Source organism: Protomyctophum parallelum, assembly GCF_964188405.1.
Source record: "Protomyctophum parallelum genome assembly, chromosome: 17".
NCBI lineage: Eukaryota > Metazoa > Chordata > Actinopteri > Myctophiformes > Myctophidae > Protomyctophum > Protomyctophum parallelum.
This window is the reverse complement of record NC_139719.1, coordinates 19,627,986-19,652,153: the sequence shown is the minus strand read 5'-3', so window position 1 is coordinate 19,652,153 and position 24,168 is coordinate 19,627,986. Positions and strand designations below refer to the sequence as shown.

The window sequence follows — 24,168 nt, the reverse complement described above, 5'->3', positions numbered from 1 at the left end:
CCCCCCCACCCCCCCCCCCCCCCCCCCGCCGCTAAGTGGCGGTCGCTTATCTCCTATCAGTGTCCAATGGGAGCGCAGAGGTGCTCTTCTCATGACCCGTGTGACCTCATGCTACATGTCTGCTTCTCAGCGATCCCCTGACACCTGTGTGTGTGTGTGTGTGTGTGTGTGTGTGTGTGTGTGTGTGTATGTGTGTGTGTGTGCGCGTGCACATGCGAGAGAGAGAGAGGGAGAGAGAGATATTCTATGTAATCCTACCGTATGTGACCAGATTTGACTGAGAGCCTGCCATCGTGCAAACCCACAGCTTTTCACCAGAGGAGAAGAACTGAATTTATTTATATTGACCATCCAAAATGTGTTAATAGCACAGGCAGACTCTTCACATACTACTAGAGCATGTCTGAAATAAATATCAGAGCTGAATATGTATTTATATAGGAAATAAACAACAATATATTCATATATAAATATTGTCATATACAGGAAGAATGATGAAGGCACATTAGAGAGATACTTTGGTGATTTTCAACCTACATCTCATTGTTCTGAATGTTAAGAAATCAATAGCGTAAAAAACAACACTTGCCACACTGTTAAAATGGCGCAATTGGTTTCTACTCGGTCTGTGTCTCATAGGAGGGCTGTGGGCAGTTCAGTTTTATATCATTATCACGTTTTGCTATCTCTGTTGAGCATCCATGGTTAGTTCCTCTTTTTCTCTAACTTGCCACACTGTATTATCGATCACACGTCATGCACATGTAGCCTGGTCTTTGGAAATAAGTCGCTTCCGTGCTTCATTTCCAACGGAAAGAAAGCCATTGTAGGTTTTTAGCCATCGCGGCGTTAAACAAACTGCCCCGCCGATAGGATGGTTCTGGACACAGTGGGGACCTCATGTTTTGTTTTTTTGTATTGTCTTGGTGTTATGTGCCCTGTGTTGTTTTTGAACAGATTGTGAAGACAAATATCCTTCGGGACAATAAAGATTATTAATATTATTATTGTAATGTACGTACACTCATACGTGGATGAGTATATGACACAAGATACTCACTGACCCACATGGAAGAACGGTGCCCACGCACACACACATGCACACACACACACACACACACACACACACACACACACACACACACACACACAGAGGCAGAATAAACCACACAAAATTCCTCCCAGTGGTAATTGAACCATTTTGTTAATTCACATGGACTACGGGTCTTTCTACACGCTGAGGATTGTACCGCACATGCACACACGAAAACGCGCACACGCACACACACACACACACACACACACACACACACACACGGCTGAAATATGGAGAGTGACAGTGTGCGGTGGGGTAATCCGTCTTCCAGTGACAGAACACACATTTGGTCCGCATGTAGCTCCACTAATGGGGCTCCGGACCCGGCACCGGTGCCACCGTTCAGAATGGCACCGAGATGAGAGACCACCCCTCACATGTCAGCTCCCATAAACACACTCACAGACCTCAACATGCACCCCCGACACAAAGGCCTAGACAGCGCGTGCACACCTAATGTGTACGTAATGCTTGTTTTGTGTTGTCCTTGTGTGGGGGACTGCGGATGAGAATCATGAGCATTTTTTTGCTACATCCGGTGTATTTACGTTGCATTTTATGTAACGTCCATTAATATGCATTGTCCCGTAAATACTAAATAACCACCGACTCTAGTCTGTCAATGGCCGACACGACAAGAGCAACTATTGGATATTCTTTCCCTGATTCCATGAGTGTTTTATCTCACTCCATCATATTATTAACATCCACTACTAAATATCTGCAGCATATTATTAGCCACCGCCACTTTAAAGATTAGGACTTGACTTTATTATTGATGCTCTGATCAAAAAAACGGCAGGATTCCTCCTAGCTGACATTCAGAATGTGCAACTGATAACACTAAACCTCTCCAAAACTGTAGCACGGATTACAAAAGAAAAGAAAGGTCTTGCAGGCTGAAAAACACAGACAGAAATAACTGTATGGACAGACAGACAGACAGACAGACAGACAGACAGACAGAGTCCCAACAGATACGGTCACAGATCAAAGGTCTGACTCAGACCAGCGCCACTGGTGAGGACCTGTCACCCTACACCACTCAACGCCTGATCCAGGACCAGCGCCACTGGTGAGGACCTGTCACCCTACTCCACTCAACGCCTGATCCAGGACCAGCACCACTGGTGAGGACCTGTCACCCTACACCACTCAACGCCTGATCCAGGACCAGCGCCACTGGTGAGGACCTGTCACCCTACTCAACTCAACGCCTGATCCAGGATCTGTGTTGTCGAGCAGGACCCTGAATTTTCAATGGCTAAAGCATAACATAATGCTAACACCAAAAGGGGTTCCCGCCCCCAAAAATGGGTTAAAGGTCCGTATCACGACGCATTGTGAGCTTGCAGATCGGCTATTTTCAAATGGCCAAAAATGTATATAGGGCTGAAAGTGGTTAACGTATTAGGCTATGTTTTGTAATAATAATCAAAATCTACAAAGTAGTAACTCAAATAGTTGCAGTGAAGTAAAAATACAACATTTGCCTCTGAAACGTAGTGGAGTCGAGGAAAAAAGTACTGAAAATTGGACATATACTCAAGTAAAGTAAAAATTGTACTTAAGTACACTACTTAAAAAAAAAGTTACTTCCCACCACCGCTCGCCGCAAAATCTTTGGTCTGGGCTTTGGACGTCATTTGTTCATCTATACACATCGATCTATACCAGGGGTGCCTGGTCAGTCGTTCTTTGATTTAAAAAAAATAGCAGACCTACAAGCTCGAGCTTGTAGATCTGCTATTTTTCAAAAGCTAAAAAAAAAAGGTACACTGTAGATCGCGATCTACCAGTAGATCACAAAGGCTGTGCAGGTAGATCACATGTCATGGCCCTAAAACATATATCATTTATATATATAAAATACATAAGTTGGCATCTGACACTTGAATTAAGGTGACTTGATTGATTGACATAAAAATGGCCTGTTATTTGTTAACCCACAACAGATTACTTTGTTTTAAAGAGTGTTGAGCACAAATATCAGTAGCATTAGAAAGTTACATACAAAAACATACTAAAAGTATTTCCATTCCCCCTCTATATATTTCCCATTCTAAGTGTGTTTGTCATGTTCTTCACACTATTTTCAGATCATATTTGTTGGTGGGTAGATGTTGTTGCGCTGGTCATTTTGAAAGTATAGCTCTCAAGTCAAAAAAGTCTGGGCACCCCTGATCTATACAATATCTACACCACACCCTCCTCTCCTTCAGTCTGCCTGCAGGGTCCTACAATAGCATCTATACACATCTATCTATACAATATCTACACCATACCCTCCTCTCCTTCAGTCTGCCTGCAGGGTCCTACAATAGCATCTATACACATCTATCTATACAATATCTACACCACACCCTCCTCTCCTTCAGTCTGCCTGCAGGGTCCTACAATAGCATCTATACACATCTATCTATACAATATCTACACCACACCCTCCTCTCCTTCAGTCTGCCTGCAGGGTCCTACAATAGCATCTATACACATCTATCTATACAATATCTACACCATACCCTCCTCTCCTTCAGTCTGCCTGCAGGGTCCTACAATAGCATCTATACACATCTATCTATACAATATCTACACCATACCCTCCTCGACACCGTGCTGTTATTGTACAATAGCAGCACGGTGGAATCAATCGCAGGCCTCACAGTCCATTATCCTCTCCACCCACCCACCCACTCCTATTCTCTGCCCCGTCCGCCCGTCCGGCCATCTTTCACTCAGTTTGAGTCCTATATATATTTACGGTGGGTTCCTCCTGTGCCTTCATCTATCCACATTATACCATCCATCTCTCAAGCCCCTCTCCCCCCCCCCCCCCATCCGTCCCCTCCTCCCACCATCCAGCCATCTCTCCCTCCGCCTCCCATTTCCATCCATCCATCCATCCATCCATCCATCCATCCATCCGTCCGTCCGTCCGACCGTTCATCCCAACCCTCCGCCTTTCCGCGCGCGCGTCGATATATATACGATATGATATAGTACTTTATTGTCAGTTCACACTGAAATGTGTCTGGCGACCCCAGCAGCCAAGTATGCAGAACACATATATATTATATACACACACATTTGACATAACACAAAAGAACTAAGACAATTTAAAGGTATATTCAGTGATTTCACTCAAAAAACCTTAGGTTTCGTTTTTGGCTGTGGGACCCAGCCTTTCATCCAATCAGGATAGAGAGTCAAAAACGAAACCTAAGGTTTTTTGACCCCCAGGGGTTAACTGGGGACAGGGAGGAACTCCTTATATGGCCAGCACACTCTATAGTAGGGAGGATTATCACAACAAAACAAAAGAATAAGTGATATTTGAATTAAGTGAAATCACTGAATATACCTTTAACATACATAAAGACATGGAGAAAAGAGCAATATCCACCGTCTATAGATTACCACCGTGGCTACTATACAACTCCTGATTTAACCCATTGTGGGGCGGGAATACAGTCTATGGGCGGGAACCACTTTTGGTGTTAGCATCACGTCATGCTTTAGCTGTTGAAAAATAGCAGATCTACAAGCTCTGGAAAAATCGAAGAACGACTGACATAGAAACATAGCTTTTAGTATGTATATAGTCAGGATGTAGAAGACATTTTGTAGAATCTGATCTCAAGTCAGAATGGGTTAAGCCTCAAAGTCCACTGGTGGACAAAGGGACCTCTTTGGTCTGACCTTATTGTATGCTAGTGGTACAGTACACCATATCTCCATGTATATATGGTACAGAACACCATATCTCCATGTATATATGGTACAGAACACCATATCTCCATGTATATATGGTACAGTACACCATATCTCCATGTATATATGGTACAGAACACCATATCTCCATGTATATATGGTACAGAACACCATATCTCCATGTATATATGGTACAGTACACCATATCTCCATGTATATATGGTACAGAACACCATATCTCCATGTATATATGGTACAGTACACCATATATCCATGTATATATGGTACAGAACACCATATCTCCATGTATATATGGTACAGAACACCATATCTCCATGTATATATGGTACAGAACACCATATCTCCATGTATATATGGTACAGTACACCATATATCCATGTATATATGGTACAGAACACCATATCTCCATGTATATATGGTACAGAACACCATATCTCCATGTATATATGGTACAGTACACCATATCTCCATGTATATATGGTACAGAACACCATATCTCCATGTATATATGGTACAGTACACCATATCTCCATGTATATATGGTACAGAACACCATATCTCCATGTATATATGGTACAGTACACCATATCTCCATGTATATATGGTACAGAACACCATATCTCCATGTATATATGGTACAGAACACCATATCTCCATGTATATATGGTACAGTACACCATATCTCCATGTATATATTATGGTACAGAACACCATATCTCCATGTATATATGGTACAGAACACCATATCTCCATGTATATATGGTACAGAACACCATATCTCCATGTATATATGGTACAGAACACCATATCTCCATGTATATATGGTACAGAACACCATATCTCCATGTATATATGGTACAGAACACCATATCTCCATGGGTCGTTCCCTTCCCTCTCGTGGCGTCCATCAGGGTTGCCCTCTGTACCCGTCTGTCCATTCATCAAGGCCGCTCCTCCTTCCCTTATAGCTCTCATCATCATCACCCTGGCCTCAGCCTGCTTCATCCGTCACTCCCTCATGGAAGAATGGATGGATGGATGGATGATGAATGGATGGATGCGTGGACAACTGGGGAGAATGGAAGGACGCACAGCGAGATGCTGTGCGTTTGCTCTCCATTCTTCCATCCTTCCCCATTCTTCCTTCTATCCTATCCATCTATGTATGACCCATTTTGACCTGAGATCAGATTCTAAAAAAAAGTCTTCTACATCCTGACGGTATTCTGAAAAAGGCTATGTTTCTATGTCAGTCGTTCTTCGATTTTTCAAAAAGCTCTGTAGAGCTTGTAGATCTGCTATTTTTCAATAGCTAAAGCATAACATAATGCTAACACCAAAAGGGGTTCCCGCCCCAGAATGGGACAATCCAGTGTTCATTTTGACGGTAACATTTCAATGTAGTTATAGTAATAATAATAATAATAATAATAATATTTTTATTATGTGGACTGTGTTTGACTGTACTCTGTTGCCATTTTTAAAATGTCTGTCTAATAAACTATTCAATCAATCAAAGTCATAGTGTTTTGGAGAACATTTTCATTTAGTTTTGGTCATATTTTTAGCAATCTGAAAAGTGTGAGTTTTAGTCTAGTTTTAGTCGACTAAAATATCATAGGTCGACTAAATCTTCAGTTGATTTCGGCAACACAATGTTCTCTCTTCTCCATGAGTCCCTCACTAACCTCTTAGTTGTATGACGTATCCTCCGACCACGTGGTTCCCATATGTTTGAGGTCAAGACCCACAATTTGAGATTTAGACGTTTGTCTGGGACCGAAACTAGTGAATATGGCAGATCTGCAAGCTTGTAGATCGGCTATTTTCACTACTTCGTACTCGTTTTTATCATTTTATTGCTGGAATTTCCTAGATTTGCTTGTTTATTTTAACATTCATAAAAGTATTTTAATTTCCTTTACTTATAAAGTACTTTAGAAACAGTTTTCTAAAAAAAACTATATGTTTCAATGTCAGTGGTGCTCAACGTTTTTCATGTCAAGGACCCCCAGAATTATCTGTATTTGGAGGAAACACGCCACGAGCACCCACAGCGTCCCGAGCGGGAATGGAACCCAGGACCTCCTTTAAAAGAAGAGGACGTTTTGCCACTATACTACAGTATATCGCTCATACCCTGTTTCAGCCGCAGCAGTATGGCGGCGTCGGCGGGGTCCGAGGCGTAGTAGCCCCCTCCCTCGGCGTCCCACAGCAGGGCGTCCTGGCGGAGCTGCAGCTCCTCGGCCCAGCGCAGCCACTCGGCCTCCAGCGTGGCCTCGTAGAGGTCCAGCAGGCCGCGCACCACGCACGCATAGTCGTCCAGGAAGCCCGGGATGGGAGGACATCTTATGGGACGGACACAGAGAAAGAGAGAGAGAGAGGGGGATGGGGGGGGGGGGGGGGGGGGCGAGTGGGGGGGCATACATTAGTCTGACGCAGGGGTGGGCAACTGGCGGCTTAACTTGGCCCTCAGGTTAATGTCAGAATACTGATATAATATTGGTTTCAGCTGTTACTATTCCACAACATGCAAACATGACCCGCTTTTATTACTTCCGTCTAAATTAGTAGCTCATTGCTTCAACACAAGTATAATTAAAGGTATATTCAGTGATTTCACTCAAAAAACCTTAGGTTTCGTTTTTGGCTGTGGGACCCAGCCTTTCGTCCAATCGGGATAGAGAGTCAAAAACGAAACCTAAGGTTTTTTGACCCCCAGGGGTTAACTGGGGACAGGGAGGAACTCCTTATATGGCCAGCACACTCTATAGTAGGGAGGATTATCACAACAAAACAAAAAAATAAGTGATATTTGAATTAAGTGAAATCACTGAATATACCTTTAAAGGCATTTGAAATTACATACAAATGTAAATTTTCAGGATTTCAATTCAAAAATAGCAAAAATTCTAGATTTCAATTTGAATATAGCAAACTTTGTAGATAGCTTGTAGATCAGCTATTTTTGCTACGACAGTAATATATGGCCCTAGGGAGTGAGCGTGGAAATATAGTGGCCCACCCCTGGTCTGAAGGATAACCCATTCTGACCTGAGATCAGATTCTAAAGAATGTCTTCTATACATCCTGACAGTTTTCTTAAAAAGCTGTGTCAGTCGTTCTTCGATAAAAAAAGCTATTTTTCAATAGCTAAAGCGTAGCATAATGCTGACACCAAAAGGGGATGTGGCCCGGTTAACCCGTTTACCCCGAGGAGGAGCACAGTAGATCTGTCTTGCCGTGGCTTTTAACCACTTTAACCACTATTTGAAACTTACTATAGCTGTTGGAAAATAGCAGATCTACAAGCTCATACGAGCTCGTAGATCTGCTATTTCTTTTTAATCGTGAAAACATGTGCAAAACTTTAAACAGTCTTTTCTTTCACAGCGAACATTTTAACTCAACTCTTTGCTTCCGGGAGGTCCCTGAAACAACATATTTTCAGATGTGGGCCAATTACATACCATATATTTTTGGGGTGCTCGACATGAAATAGTTTGAGAACCACTGTCATAGAAACATAGGGTTTTTCAGAAAACTGTCAGGATTTAGAAGACATTTTGTAGAATCTGGTCTCAGGACTTGATAGATTAAGACACATGCGTGGCCGGTTAAGACTCGCCCGTCTTAACCGACATTATATGTGGCTGAGACCGCCTTCTAAATCCTGACTTTTTCTGAAAACCTTCAAATGTTCATTTAGAAAATAGCAGGTTAAGACTCACCCATTCCGCATGCGATTAGGATTAGGTTAGGGGGACTTTAGGGACTATTGCTTGTCGGACCAAAGATATGCACCCGAGAGTGACAGGCCCGGGTGCACGACAGAGAAGTAAAATTAACCCATTTAGATCCGAGGACGATTCTATAAATGTCTTCTAAATCCTTTCTGAAAAAATCTATGTTTCTATGTCAGCGGTGCTCAACCTTTTTCATGTCAAGGACCCCCGGAATTATCTGTAACTGGCCGCCGACCCCCCATCTGAAAATATGTTGATCCAGGGACCCCCCCCCCCCCCCCCCCCCCAGAAGCAAAGATTTGAGTTAAAAAACGCTCTGAAAGAATATATATTCAAAGATTTGCGCCACACCAGCTTGTAGATCTGCTATTTTTCAATAGCTATAGTATAACATAATGCTTAAAACACCAAAAAGCCGTTCCCCGCATCCAGAATGGGTTATAAGACCGTTTTGATGTAGAACTCAATGGTAGATCATCGTTTTATCGCCCGGAGAGACGGACAGTATATAGACGTCGTTGTCCAGCTATACACTTCTGTTGTCGTCATCAACTTTCCAAACATTGTTACGGCTCAAGCAGCCGTTTATAGGCAAGAGTGTCTTGTGTTTTATCTGCTGCTCCGAGTGAACTTGTTAACCCATTCTGGACGGGAGAACCCCTTTCGGTGTTAGCATCATGCTACGCTTTAGCGTAGAACGACTGACACATAGCTTTTTTCAGAGAACTGTCAGGATGTATAGAAGACATTTTTTTATAATCTGATCTCAGGTCAGAACTTGTTAAAGTGAGCTACGGATCGATGTGCTGGACCGGAGAGGAACGGGGGAAGGGACTTTTATATAATGGCTATACAGTGTAATAAAACCTTGGACTTGCTTCAAAATGTCTTTTATACCGTCCATTATATCCCAGTGAGATTGTTCCTTGCCAATTCTTTGACCATAATGGAAATAAAAGCCGCCACCGGAAACCTATATCCATACATGCAGAAAAAAACCACCCCTGGGGGCACTCCTGTGCACACACGCACGCACCTTTGACATTTCAAGCGAAGCGGCGCGGTAATTCAATAAATAAGACCCCTCCGTTTCATCATAGCATCATAGCATTCTTTCTCGCCCTGCTCCGCACCAGACTGCTGTGCTCACTCTAAATGGTAAAATGGTGCATTTGTACAGGGCTTATTTTTATCCAAAGCGCTTTACATAGATTGCGAGCATGCACGCACGCACGCACGCACACACGCACGCACGCACGCACGCACGGCAGAGGAAACCATGCAAGGCGCCAAGCTGCTCATCGGGAGCAATTAGGGCGTTCAGAGTCTTTGCTCAAGCACACTTCGACACTAGCTCTGGGGGGGGAGCCCCCCGGGATCGAACTGGGAACACATTCAGCCACTCTACCGCTCATCCACTGCCCCCCCCCCCCCCCCCCCCCCACAACCCCACCCCCCCTCTCTGGTGCACACCTGTCCTGTGCATAATCGTCGTCATAATCGTTACCATGTTCAAAATGTTCATATATTTATCTAAAGAAAAATCTAAAATAGTGAAGCTCAAAACGCACCTCCAGTGAGTTTTGAGCTTGTAGATTGGCTGTTACCGCTATTAATGTTTATTTTATTTCAAGTACATAAAGTAATTGAATAAGTTATATTTGACATATCTGACCCATGTGTGTACCTTTCGTTTATGAAAGATAAAAGCCAACCAGAAATGTTATTTTGGAGTGGTGCAACAGCAATGTCCATGTTCACCTATGTGTTGGTTAATGAGCACCAGTATAATGAGTACCAGTAGGGGCGCTGTTGTGCCAGAAACAGAGAGAGACAGTGCTGCACTGTTGCCTGCTAATGAGAGAGAGAGAGAGAGAGAGAGGGGGGGGGGGGAGGGGGGGGGGGGGAGAGAGAGAGGGGAGTTGCACCACTCAGTTCACACGGGTGTGATTGTTTTATTAATAATGACAGAAACCCAATTAAATCACTAATCTGAATTATTTGAGTGACAATTAATGGCCAAGTAGAATGTAATAATGGTGACAGCCCGTAACTCAACTCATGGTTGTCCTTTGGCTTTGACCGCAGCGGTCAGCGTCCAATCCGCTGCTCTCCTACGCTCACTCCACTATCCACTGACATCTCCATCCAGAGCAGAGCTTTTCAACCCCTCGTTTATCCCGTTCTGACCTGAGATCAGATTAACCCCATAAAATGGTAAATGGTGCATTTATATAGCACCTTTATCCAAGGCGCTTTACATATAGATTGTGCATTACATTCACCCCATTCACACGCACACATTCATACACCGATTGCGGCGGAAGCCATGCAAGGTAGCCTACCAAGCAGCACATCGGAGCAAGTAGGGTTCAGTGTCTTTGCCCAAAGGCCACTTCGACATGTAGAGACAAGAGGAGGAGCCGGGATTCGAACCGCCGACCCATGGATCATTGGACGACTTGCTCTACCACAGTCGCCCCCCCCCATCCCAGTCCCTGCACACTGGTATCCTCAAAGTTCACCCCTCCAGGTTTCCCATGCACCACACATCAGACTTCCATCTCTCTCTCTCTCTCTCTCTCTCTCTCTCTCTCAGGCTGGGTGAGTGCAAGGGGACACACGGTGACAGGAGGACAGATAGCACTGTGACAAGAGGGGTGGTGGTGGTGTTGGTGTTGGGAGGGGGGGGGGGGGGGGAGATAGAGAGGGCCCCCCGATGGGGACGCGATAGGAGGGGGGGGAAGGGCGGCTGAAGGAGCTTGAAATGCCTGAGGGGGGTTTTGAGAGGTTAACCCATTTTGGGGGCCGGGAACCCGTTTTTTTGGTGTTAGCATTATGCTATGCTTTTAGCTGTTGAAAAAATAGCAGATCTACAAGCTCGTAGCGCGCCACCGAGTGGCGCGCTACGAGCTTGTAGGTCTGCTATTTTTTGGAAAAATAGAAGAACGACTGACATACATGTAGAAACATAGCTTTTTCAGAAAACTGTCAGGACGTAGAAGACATTTTTTTTTAGAATCTGATCTCAGGTCAGAATGGGTTATAAGGGAGGGTGAGAAGCGATGTCTACATCCATCCATCCATCCTATAGTCCCCCCAGACGAGGGGTCTGAGTCATGCAAACAGCGTGACCACCAGACCAACCCCAAAAATAATCGGCGATCATCCGACGGATGGATTTGGATTCGCTGAGTCACATGCTGCCTACTTCCGCTGCATATATACACGCAAACACGCGTGCACGCACACACACACAAGTGCAACGCATATGCACACACACACACACACACACACACACACACACAGACACACACACACCCACCCTCTGGTTGAACCATAACCTTGCTTGCAGATAATACATGCTCACAACTCACACAGCAGTATGTCATCCGTGTAAGGTGACTGTATAGTCCCCGAGCTGACAAGCCTGTATCAGTGGGTCTGAAGAGGACTTAGAAGAGGTCTCAGAAGACACACGCGCTGAAATACGTGTCTGGTTTCCCCTTTCACTCACTTGCCTTAATAACCACACGGTCCACCCTATAGTGCCCCTATACTGTAGGCTATACTGTATGCCCTGCAGGGCATGTCATTACAGGTGGAAATTAGACCAAAAAATAGGCTGCTGTGAGCTCTTGTGGTTCGGGCTATTATCGCTCCGGTCAGGTTTCTTGCGACCGATCCCGATCACCAATACTTTTTTTACTCTCACGATCGGCTGATACAATCTTGTGCATTTTAATATTTCCAAAATGATTAGAGTTGTCGCGAAACAATTTTTTTTCCTACATTTCCACAAGTACTACATTTTTAGTACTCGCCGATACCAAGTACCGATACGAGTACTTTATTTTTGTTGAGCAACCACTTATTTCACCCCCTTCTTCTCATAGATGCAGATGGGTCTCCTCCGATCTACACTCGTCAGTTGTCATTTATATGCCTGTAGATCGGCTGTTTTTGGGCGATTTGCTGCAGTGTCGTGGGTCAGACTTGCTCCCGTTGTATATTCGTTCAGCCTAGTAGTGTCATTTGGATGTTTTTGGTAGTCGGGTCAAAGTATCGGGCCCGGTTCAGAGTACTGGTCAAAGTATCGGGCCCGGTTCAGAGTACCGAGTAGTACTTGAGGGGTGGTATCGGCCCGAGTAACCGATACCAGTATCGGCATCGGAACAACAAAAAAGTAGTATACTGTACTACTGTACCTGGGAGACCCCGCTCAATGAAGAATATATGTAGTTAACCCATTTAGACCCCAGGACGAGTCTACAAAATGCCTTCTATGAATCCTGACAGTTTTCTGAAAAACCCCATGTTTCTATGTCAGTCGTTCTCGAAGAACCCCAAAAATATATGCAATTGGCCCGCCGACCTCCATCAGAAGATATATCGTTCCACGGACCCATCCCAGAAGCAAAGATTTGAGTTAAAAAAACGTTTGCTCTGAAAGATCAGCGCCACATTTTCACGATTAAAAAAAAAATAGCAGGCCTACAAGCTCGTAGCGCTACGAGCTTGTAGATCTGCTGTTTTTCCCCAACAGCTGAAGTATAACATAATGCTTTTAAAAACAGCTCCCGCTCAGAATGGGTTAATTGGCCGTGCCAAAAGGCCAGGGTAAAAAAATCATTGAATCTCCTATTGTAAGTATTCTTAGACACGGCCGGGTGCTTTAATGGCCTGCCTTGATTATTATTGAAGGGCGGAAAGCCCTTTGGGGACGATGTAGGTCACATGCAACAACATGGACTCCAATCATCGTTACGGGCAAGGCTGTGACCTTTTTTTGTGTACACGTTATACGGAGTCATTGGATGTGTTTTCGCCTGCATTAATTGCGCTGCTGGTCAATGTCACACGCAGCGAGAGAGAGAGAGAGAGAGAGAGAGAGAGAGAGAGAGAGAGAGAGAGAGAGAGAGAGAGAGAGAGAGAGAGGAAGCGAGAGGGAGACACACAGAGAGGGTTAGAAAAAGTGAAGAAGGAGATCTCCCTGCTGAACTCATTAATCAGGAGACATTGTGGTTGTTTACTGCCCCCCTGGGGGGGACAAGTGGAGGAATTCAGCTCTTCAACACTTCTCGGACACAATAATAAGCTGCTTATTCACAACGCACCCTTGCTGTATGTATATACCGTATTATAAATGTCCTTGTTGTCCTATAAGTGCTGTTGCGTGCACACGTTTAATGTTCCTTCTAAAAAACTGATCGTTTTTGGTCCACGATTAAGATCGGGGGCCGAGGCCCTGTGCAATTGCAATGCTCGATAAACACACGCCTGGGAGCCGCATGCGTCAGAGTCACACTGCACCAGACATCTTGTTTACCATGTTCACTGCACCGTTGCATGGATTACCGTTAAAGGGATAGTTCCTGATTTTTTTTTTTACTTAAGCTGTATGAAATACTTGCCATTAATATAGTGGTTGCAACTGTATTCATTGATTGCCCCGAGTCCCGTGGTCTGGTTTTGGTGAATATTAAGTAGTTCTGTAATTTTGTGGGGGAAGTAAAAGTAAATCAATCCACAAAACGAACGTAATTTGTATTGTTAACCTATTTCTAAAATAGTAGCGCGACTTTCGTTCAACTTTGACCCCTCCATCACATGGAACTATTTTTTGGGCGTAGTGATATGGACACAAAAAACATGGTTCTGTGTGATAGAGGGGTAAAAATATAATATTTTAGAAATAGGTCAACAATACAAATAGCGTTAGTTTTGTGGATTAATTTACGATTTCGATTCTTAGTTTTAGTCATTTTAGTTTGAATAGTTTTCATTTAAGTTTTAGTCACATTTTTCCAGCCACCTGGAATGTTTTAGTGTTAGTCTAGTTTCAGTCGACTAGATATCATAGGATTTTAGTCGACTAAATCTACAGTTCATTTGGTCGACTGAAATGTATTTTGGGTGGGCCTTGATGCCGTCGTAATGACTGTTTTTACACTTGCTGAAAATAGCCGATGGAGCTCACAACCCATTCTATGCGGGAACCCCTTTTGGTGTTAGCATTATGTTATGCTTTAGCTATTGAAAAATAGCAGATCTACAAGCTCATAGCGCGCCACCGAGTGGCGCGCTACGAGCTTGTAGGTCTGCTATTTTTGTAAAATCGAAGAACGACTGGCATAGAAACAGAGCTTTTTCAGAAAACTGTCAGGATGTAGAAAACATTTTTAGAATCTGATCTCAGGTCAGAATGGGTTAAGGACCCTCAAAATGATACTCATTAGCCTGCAGACCCCCCCATTTGAAAATATATGCCAAAGAACCCCATAAGAGAAGATCTTTATGGCTCTATAGCCATTTGACCGGAATTAGGCTACGGTCTCTTATTTAATGACATTTCTATCTCTGGGACCGCAATGTACTGTATATTGTAAAATCAACGTTAATTTAACTCTGACAGTGTACTAATGGAAACAAATGGACCGGTTCCATTTCGGGAACCACTGGTTTATGCAGGCAGTCACAAGGACTGCTTTCTTTGCAGATGTTTTTTTTTGCGTAACCATTTATTTTATGGTTACGAGGCAATGAGCCTCAAGAGGCCATGGTTTTACCATGATTTTAGAACAGCTAAGAGGGTCGGAGGAGGCACTCCGCCCGCCTCACTACGCCTCTTATCTGTTCTGAAATCCCATGCAAAACCATGGCCTCTCGAGGCGTATTGCTTTAATCTCCTACTTGTCAATTCACTTTCAACTGCAAAAAACTAAAAAATTAATCAAAAAGACCCGCAATTTGGGTCAACGTCTAGACTTTCAGTTAAATGAAGTGCTCTTTCCCCTTTGTTTTCTTTTTTTAAAATCATTCTTCTGCGCTGTAACTTTACTCGTGCTTTTCCGTTTTATTTCTACTTCTTTAGATGTGTTGTATTTGGTTTTTTTTTAAATGCCCTTTTATGATGTTTATTAAGTGTTTAGATGTCTTACTGAATGTTTTTTTTGTTAATCACTTGGAGTTGCCATGATGTTGAAATGTGCTCAGCAAATAAACTTGCTGCGTCTCTACAAGCTATTTCCGGGAACATTTCTGGAAGTTTTCACCGATATTCACATGCAATATCTGCGCGATATACGCATCGACGAAGATGGCTTGGACTGCAGTAATGGTATAGAGCACCGAAGTCTGACGTCAATATCAGTGGAGGGCGCAAATCCACGGGGTCATGTACTTTTTATTTGCATTGTGATCCCCATAGGGGGGATTTTAGATTGCCTCATATAATAACTGTGTTTGAAAAATAAACATGTTATCCCGGTCCGTTTCACTCGTATGGATATGAAGAATCAACTGACTGAGAGAAAACGCTATTGTTACTGCTACTGAATTAGTTACATTTCCGCTAGAATCAGACTGTATCATGAGCGACTGACTGTCGCAAACGATACAGAGACACCTCCCCGACAATAACGCCGGGACAGCTTGTTTATTTTTGTACCACAGCGCTTATATGAAATGATTTTAAAATCAGTGGTTCCCTAACTTCTTTTAGCTAGAAGACCTAAAAGATAAATTAGACGCTTGCCCGTGGGAGTCTGCAGGTAAACCAGAAGTAAAATGTCACACACCTGAAATGAACATTATGACAATTGGGACGGTAACAAGTCGTGAGCGCACGCCACGCACACACAGTTCAGTTTGTGCTGAACCGTGTGTTCAGTTCATATAACCGTACAGACGTACAGCATGTGTACCGTGCAGAAGCGCCGCCTATACGTCCATGGCCCAGGGTTGTTTTCGTCGACTAAAACTAAGACGAAAAATGTTCGTTGACTATAACCTTTTTCCACTGACGAAATTAATTGGAAACTAAATGAAGACTATAAGCTATGATGACTTAAAACCAAGACTAAATATACTGACAATTTCGTCAACCAATAAAAACTAGACTAAAATGCTAGGAAGGGACTAGTGGACGAGAGATCCAGTACAAGTAATTTTACACTTGGTTGAACATAGCAGATCTACAAGCTCACAACTCGACGCCTGTGAGCTTGTAGATCTGCAATTTTCTTAAGTGTAAAAACAGTCATTACAACGGCATCAAGGCCCGCCAAAATACATTTTAGTCGACTAAATCAACTGTAGATTTAGTCGACTAAAATCCTATATTTAGTCGACTAAAACTAAGACTAACACTAAGACATTTCCAGGTGACTAAAATGTGACTGAAACTAAATGAAAACTATTCAAGAGACTATGTGACAAAAACTAAAATCAAAATGTGATGCGTTGGGCCGAGAATTTAATATATGAAGAAACATCGCTGAAGAAATGAAAAAAATCTGCACACCAATTAATGCTCCCAAAATATCATCTTAAACGTAAATGTGCGGATTTTCTAATTTCTTCATTTCTTTAGTTTGACTTTATTTTGATCCATTATTGATGTGCGTGTTTGTTGAATCTCTCTGTGTTGTACCCAGCAGCCCTTTTATTATTCTTTATCATTATTGGATCTGCCCAAAACATTGTTTATTGTCATGATTTGACACAACAAGAGTTGCCTTTGTATGAGTCTTTAAATAAATACTTTTTGAAAATCCTATGGGGAAATATTTTCCTGGGTCGTTCTGAAAGGGGCGGGACTGTGACGCTCTATTGTGTGACACTGAATGCTCTGGGCCTTGATTTTACGCACGCACACACACACGCACGCACGCACGCACACACGCACGCCTAATTCAGAGCGAGAACACTTCACACTAACAGTTGACTTCAACCCATTTTCTGTATACTTCATGTTCCTCATGCAAATTGCCATTGCCAAGAAATAGGCTAATGCATTGGATGCATGTGTATTTCCGGGTTTGCATGCATATGCATAAGGCTATTCATTCTCTGGGGTATACTGTACGGTATACTGTACGTAGGCAGCAGACAGATGTTGACGTCGAAATTAAAAAAATAAATCTTCTAAATCATTACGATTTTCTGAAAGATTTGAGGCACATTGAGCTCGTAGCGCGCCACTTGGTGATGCGCTACCTATGAGCTTGTAGATCTGCTATTTTTCAATAGCTAAATTATAACATAATGTTTAAAACACCAAAAGGGGTTCCCGCCCAAAATGGGATAACCCATTTTGACCCTGGGAACGGTTCTACAAATTATTTCTTCTAAATCCTGACAGTTTTCTGAAAAACCCTATGTTTCTATGTCAGTGGTTCTCAAACTATTTAACGTCAAGGACCCCTAGAATTGTAGAAATGTGTTTGGCCGCCGACCCTAGGCCTATAGGAGAACATGCAAACTCCACACAGAAAAGGCAGTCTGTATTTCTGAGTCAATATTGACCATCCTCTCTCTATATTCCTTCCATCAAAGCTCTATTGGCATGCGGCCTGCGTTTGTCACGGTCTGCATCGCCTGTCATCGCCCGTCCTCCTCATCAGTGCTCCCAACGTTCCCCTGTCTGGGGGCCTTAAAAGCTCCACGTCTGAGGGCTTTACCCCCTTCACCTCCCCGCTGTCAAAACAAGCACTGGCAGCCACGGCATAGAAAATCCATATGGCACCGGCTCCATTAGCCCAGATAGTCGCGGCACCAACCATTCCTCCTGGTAATTTAGCCATGAGCGGTGGCCCATATTATGTGCCTGGCACGACAAGAGTGATTCACCCACGCCGGGAACCAGGCCCTGGGATTAACCCATTCTGGGCGGGAATCCATTTTTGGTGTTAGCATCATGTCATGCTTTAGCTATTGAAAAATAGCAGACCTACAAGCTCGTAGCGCGCCACCGAGTGGCGCGCTACGAGCTTGTAGGTCTGCTATTTTTGAAAAATCGAAGAGCGACTGACATTTTGAGAATCTGATCTCAGGTCAGAATGGGTTAATCAGACCAGTGTGTGTCCAGTGGAAACCTCGTATGAATCTGATCTAAGGTCAGAACGGGTTAAAGAAAAGGCCTCGGTAAGCATTCCCACTGCCGACACCATCATGAATCTGACATGTACGTATGTACTGTATGTATGAATGAGAGAGGGGGGGGGGTCCGCGGAAACAAGGCCAGTGTGTTTAGGTTCGAGCGTGTTTGTTTGAGCCATGTTTCATCATCATGTGTGTTGTTGTGGGACTTCCCGGGAATATTTTACTGCTGATTCGGTGGAAGTTTTGCACTCAACTATAACTGGGACAGAGCGCTAGTCGTGGAAAGGAAACACAACCAGGCCATTAACACGTTGCCGGGCATAACCCGCATTCCCCGCTATATTTAATCAAATATTCTACGCTGCCTAGATTGCTTTATTACCTTTGCGGTATTTGAAGTACATGAAAAACCCGCTATAGTAAACACTCCCAGCGTTTGTCATTGAGCAATCAATCGTATCGGGGTGGTGACATGAGCGGTTTCCAAAGTATGTTTGTTAGGCAGTGTTGTTTTCGTCGACTAAAACTAATACAAAAATGTTCGTCGACTACCTTTTTCCACTGACAAAAACGAATGGAAACTAAATGAAAACTAAGCTATGATGACTAAAACTAAGACTAAATATACTGACAATTTTGTCGACAAATAAAAACTAGACTAAAATGTTAGGAAGGGATCCACTACAAGTCATTTTACTCTTGGTTGCATGCTGAAAATAGCTGATCTACAAGTTCACAATTTTCAGCAAGTGTAAAAAAATTACGACGGCATCAAGGCCCACCAAAACTAAATCACCTGTAGATTTAGTCGACTAAAACTAGACTAACACTGAGAGTCTGAGACATTTCCAGGTGACTAAAATGTGACTAAAACTAAATGAAGTTTCAGTCTAAAGACTATGACTAAAACTAAAATTGAAATTTGCTGCCAAAAACAACACTGTTCTTAGGCACTGGCAACCAAATCCAGCCGGAATCAGATCTGAGTTGGACTCATTTAAACCAATCGGATTTCAATCTCAATGTGGCACAGATCTGATTCAGGCTAGATTTGTCTGCCAGTGTAAAATGGGGCCTTATTTAAGTGGCTGTTCTTGCCGCAAATCTAGCAAGTAACATACATGTAGAAGTACAGGCGGAGATCTCCAATTGTCTGGCAATGCAAGCTCTGTTAAAAGGTTTAGTCACACCACTACATTAAATCTTATACATATTTTTGTTTGTTTTTTAATCCAGACGAAAAAGAATCTACCGGTAGTCTCTCGTGGTCTGCTCTTACACGTAGATTAAAGCAAAAATAAAATCGCATGACAGAAAATGTTTGCATGACCAGGTCCTAAATGTGCGTTTTTTTTTTTTTTTAATCTTTATCCCACGATTTTGTAACCCAGTTTTCTTTTCACCCAGTGCCATTATCTAATGTAATCCTGGGCGCTACACTTCCTCTGCCAACCTGGGGGGGCAGCGGACTGACCTCATGCCTCCTTCTATGCATGAGGAGTCCAAGCTGCTTCTTTTCACCTGACAGAGGGGAGTTTCCCAGGCCGGACGTAGCGCGTGGAAGGGACACGTTATTCCGACCAGTTCCTTTCCCCTCCATCAGGCGCCCTGGCTGGCCAGGGGGAGGTAGTTTTAGAGACCAGGATTACGGCATGTTTTTGTGAGGGCATCTACCCTAGGGGACACAGGGAGAACATGCAAACTCCACACAGAAAATATTGCGTTTTTTTTTATTGCGACAGCATGAAGGGAGCCGCCCCAAAACACTAGCGCCAATTCCTAAACAATCAACATGTAAAATGATGATGTTTTAGTAATATTGTCCCTGCTGTCAACCAGGTGAAAGAAATGGCCTTCATATGAGATATCCGACCGAGGCCATTACAGATTTTATGGAAGATGCTTCAGAACATAATTTGCTAGTTTGACCACATCAATTGAGTCTAAAATAATAACTGTAAATAGACAATCTGCAAGCTCTCAATGCGCGACGACGCATTGAGAGCAATGTTTTCGCTGTGCAAACAAAGAACACATGATGATTGCCTCTATATGGAATAAAAAAGACTGGAATCGGTTGATGGAGACTGAGAACTTTAACCCATTTAGACCCGAGGACAATTCTACAAGAGTTTAAAACGCACGCTCTGAAAGAAAATACATTCTAAATTTGCACCACACTTTCACGATTTTCCAAAAATAGCAGACCTACGAGCTTGTAGATCTGCTATTTTTCTGGGTTAACCCATGCGACTTACATCTGCTCCACCTCCATCTCGTCTCCACGGTAGCAGGACCGGAGGAGGGTCTGACGCTCCGCGTCCCACAGGTGCTCCTTCAGGAAGTGGGCGGCCTGAACCGCTCTCTCCAGCAGGGCCTCGTCCCCCAGCGCGGCGCCCGCGCGAGCGTAGGCCGACAACATCAGACCTGCAGCGCCGCCCGGGAGGGGTTTGGTTTGGTTTGGGGTGCGAGGGGAAAGGGGCGAGAGACACAGAGAGAGTGTCAGTGTGAGTGAGAGAGAGAGAGCGGTTACAGCATATTTACACGCATAGTAAGCATGGCTTTATTCAGTATTTCAGCCGTGACGTGAGCGCCCCCTCCAGAGATACTTCCGGGTCCTACTTTTGTGTCACTTTTGTGTCCCCATAGTTATATTGTGTGCCTCCGTCGGACAAAAAATCTGAGACGAAAACAACCACGAAAGTCTCATTTTACCGCTTTCCTCGCAACAACAAAGCTGCTGCTCTCCCAAATCTGGCTGTGACAGGCCGTCTGCCCCACATGGAATACCATCGCCATTTTATTTCATTGTGTCAACTAAATCCTCATTAAATGCATACTAGATTCAACATATTCAAACCTGCACACATTCTAAATATGCCCCCGAAATATTGTATTGAGCAAATGGACTGTTACCACCTTGTTACCACCTTCAATAAAACATTAATAATTCTACTCGAGTTGGAAGCATTAAGACCCATTTTAACCCTCAATGGCTTCCTTTCTGAAAAATAACGCCATTGTAAAAAGATTCACGTGTTTAGATATTCTATTTACAATGAGATGCGGACGGGAGCTGGTGCCACTTGGACCCGGACGTAACGTAGCACTACAAAATGACGTTGGACTTAAATACATTATAGGCAGTGGTGGAAAGTAACTACTAACTAAGTACATGAATTACTCAAGTACTGCACCGAAGTAAGTCCTTTTACTTTACTGGAGTAAGTTATTTTACTTCTACTAATACCGGTATGGTACTTTTACTCCACTACATTTATTTATAAACTTTAGTTTGGCCGTTACTAGTTACTTTGAAGATTTTGATGTAATGTAATTTTTGATTATTATTACAAAACAACATTTAAAATAGCCGATCTACAAGCTCACAATTTGTGACGCATATGACACATTGTGAGCTTATAGATCAGCTATTTTCAAAAATATTTGTATACATTTGAAAACTTGAAACGGGAGATTCTGCATAATGAGTACTTTTACATTTGGTACTTTAACCCATTCTGAACGGGAACCCCTTTTGGTGTCAGCATCATGTTATGCTTTAGCTATTGAAAAATAGCAGATCTACAAGCTCATATCGAGCTTGTAGGTCTGCTATTTTTGAAAAATCGAAGAACGACTGACATAGAAACATAGCTTTTTCAGAAAACTGTCAGGATGTAGAAGACGTTTATAGAATCTGATCTCAGGTCAGAATGGGTGATGCCAATACTTTTGTACGTTTACGCAATGACATTTAAAATGACGGGCTTTTACTTTTATCAGAGTAATTCTGCATTGCAGCATTGACACTTTTACTTATGTAAAACATTGCAGTACTTTTTTTCCCCACCACTGCCAACTAGGAGCTGGCAGAGGAGCCGTGCCAGCTCGGATTTCACTCCCAAGCTTTTGAAGTTTATGTCTTTCCTCTCTCTCTCTCTCTCTATCTCCCCCCCCCCCTCTCTCTCTCTCTCTCCATCTCCCTCTCTCTCCCTCCCTCCCTCTCGCTCTCTCTCCATCCCACCCTCCTTCCGTCGTCTTTCATGTCTCAGAGCCTAGTGAGGGAGCTGGCGAGACTTCAAAGTGCCGCATGCAGAGGACAGGTGATTAACCCGTTCTGACCTGAGATCAGATTCTAAAAATGTCTTCTCCACGCAGCTGCATAAACGCATTCTGACCTGAGATCAGATTCTAAAAGCTATGTTTCTATGTCAGTCGTTCTTCGTTTTTTCAAAAATAGCAGACCTACAAGCTCAACCCAACATTTGTATGAAAGAAGCCACTGAACCCCATCTAAAAATATGTTGTCCGATTTGAGTTAAATATATATTCCAAATTTGCGCCACATTTTCCCACGATTTTTCTAAAATAGCAGACCTACAAGCTTGCAGTGGCGCGCTGTGAGCTTGTAGATCTGCTATGTTTCAATAGCCCCCCCCCCCCCCCCCCCCGAGAAAGAGATTTTAGTTAAAAATGTTCGCTATAGGAAAGAATTATATATTCAAAGATTTGCACACGTTTTAAGACACAAAAAAAGAAAAAGCTCGTAGCTTGTAGAGAGATATGCTATTTTTCAAGCGCCAACGTTTAAAAAAAATAATGACTAGAGTGGTTCAAAGCCATACGCCGGTGACGCAGATGCGTTCCAGGTCTAAATGGCTTAGGGAGGAAGAAGAGGCTCTCTCTCACGTCTTAATTGGAATGTTCCCTGAGATCGCGGCACTCCGTTAGATCACTATAACACCCTCTCCGTCTTCCGTCGGTGTTACGTCGGCCCGGAGGAGCGCGACATTGTGTGTGTGCGCGCGCGCCCGTGCGTTCGTTCGTGTATATATAGGAGAGAGAGAGACAATAGGGCGAGAGAGTGCTAGGAAGAGACACTGTGTGTGTGTGTGTGTGTGTGTGTGTGTGTGTGTGTGTGGAGAAGGGTGCACACTTTTTCATTAGTCACATCCGATATACACATTATACTTAGCAAAGCGAGGATTCCGTGAGAGTGGTCTGTGAATGCTCGCATCCCACGGTTGTGTGAAGTCTGTTATATTGACACGTCCCTTTTTATTTGTATCCCACTTGTGTTCTTCCATTTGCTTTACGGCAATGTTTATCTTTAAAGCCACTCTGGCGTGTGGGTCTTTAGCTGATTGAGTGGGGATTGCAGGAGACACGAGGCATTTTCCAGTTGTAGACGACGACGTCGTCGTCGCCTCATGAATCCTAATCAGGGGTCTTCGATATGTCCGTACGGCGTAACGCAGGCAAATGTGTCCGTGGAACAAGACTTTTATTAGTTTTTTGTTTTTTAGTTTTTTTTACACACCAGCATAATGTTCTTATTTTGATCATAAGACCCAAGTCTCCAGGGTTTTGTGGTTTTTTTCAGAATATGTACGATGCTTATATTTACTACGACTACATATTAGGAGTCCAATATAGCACTAGCTGTTCTCCAATGTTTTATTTGCAAGCGCACCCCCTTGACTTTGAGTGTACAAACGGAAACAAAATTGGACCCTTTACGGGTCCTATTTCGTTTGTACACTCTCAGAGATACAGACCTGCGTTGTGGTCATTCTAGCTAGCATTCTAGCTAGCGCTTTATGTGTTTCTGGCGATATCATTGTCCACTCATTTTGTCCGTGGACAAAAAATGGAATCTGGACAAAAATGTCCTCCACAAGCGAGCATGGTGATGACCAATTCATCTCA

At 43.3% G+C, this 24,168-nt stretch overlaps 1 protein-coding gene across 2 annotated transcripts in view; it reads right to left on the bottom strand.

Moving 5' to 3' along the window:
- The window catches only part of spata20 (spermatogenesis associated 20), a 93,081-nt gene that overhangs the window by 43,862 nt on the left and 25,051 nt on the right, over nt 1–24,168 (bottom strand). For both annotated transcript variants that reach the window (XM_083787286.1, XM_083787287.1), the window contains exons 12-13: nt 20,715–20,883; nt 6,965–7,173 (exon numbers count right to left, since the gene is read on the bottom strand). In XM_083787286.1, the coding sequence (XP_083643412.1) occupies nt 6,965–7,173; nt 20,715–20,883 (378 nt within the window). The remainder of the gene's footprint in view (nt 1–6,964; nt 7,174–20,714; nt 20,884–24,168) is intronic.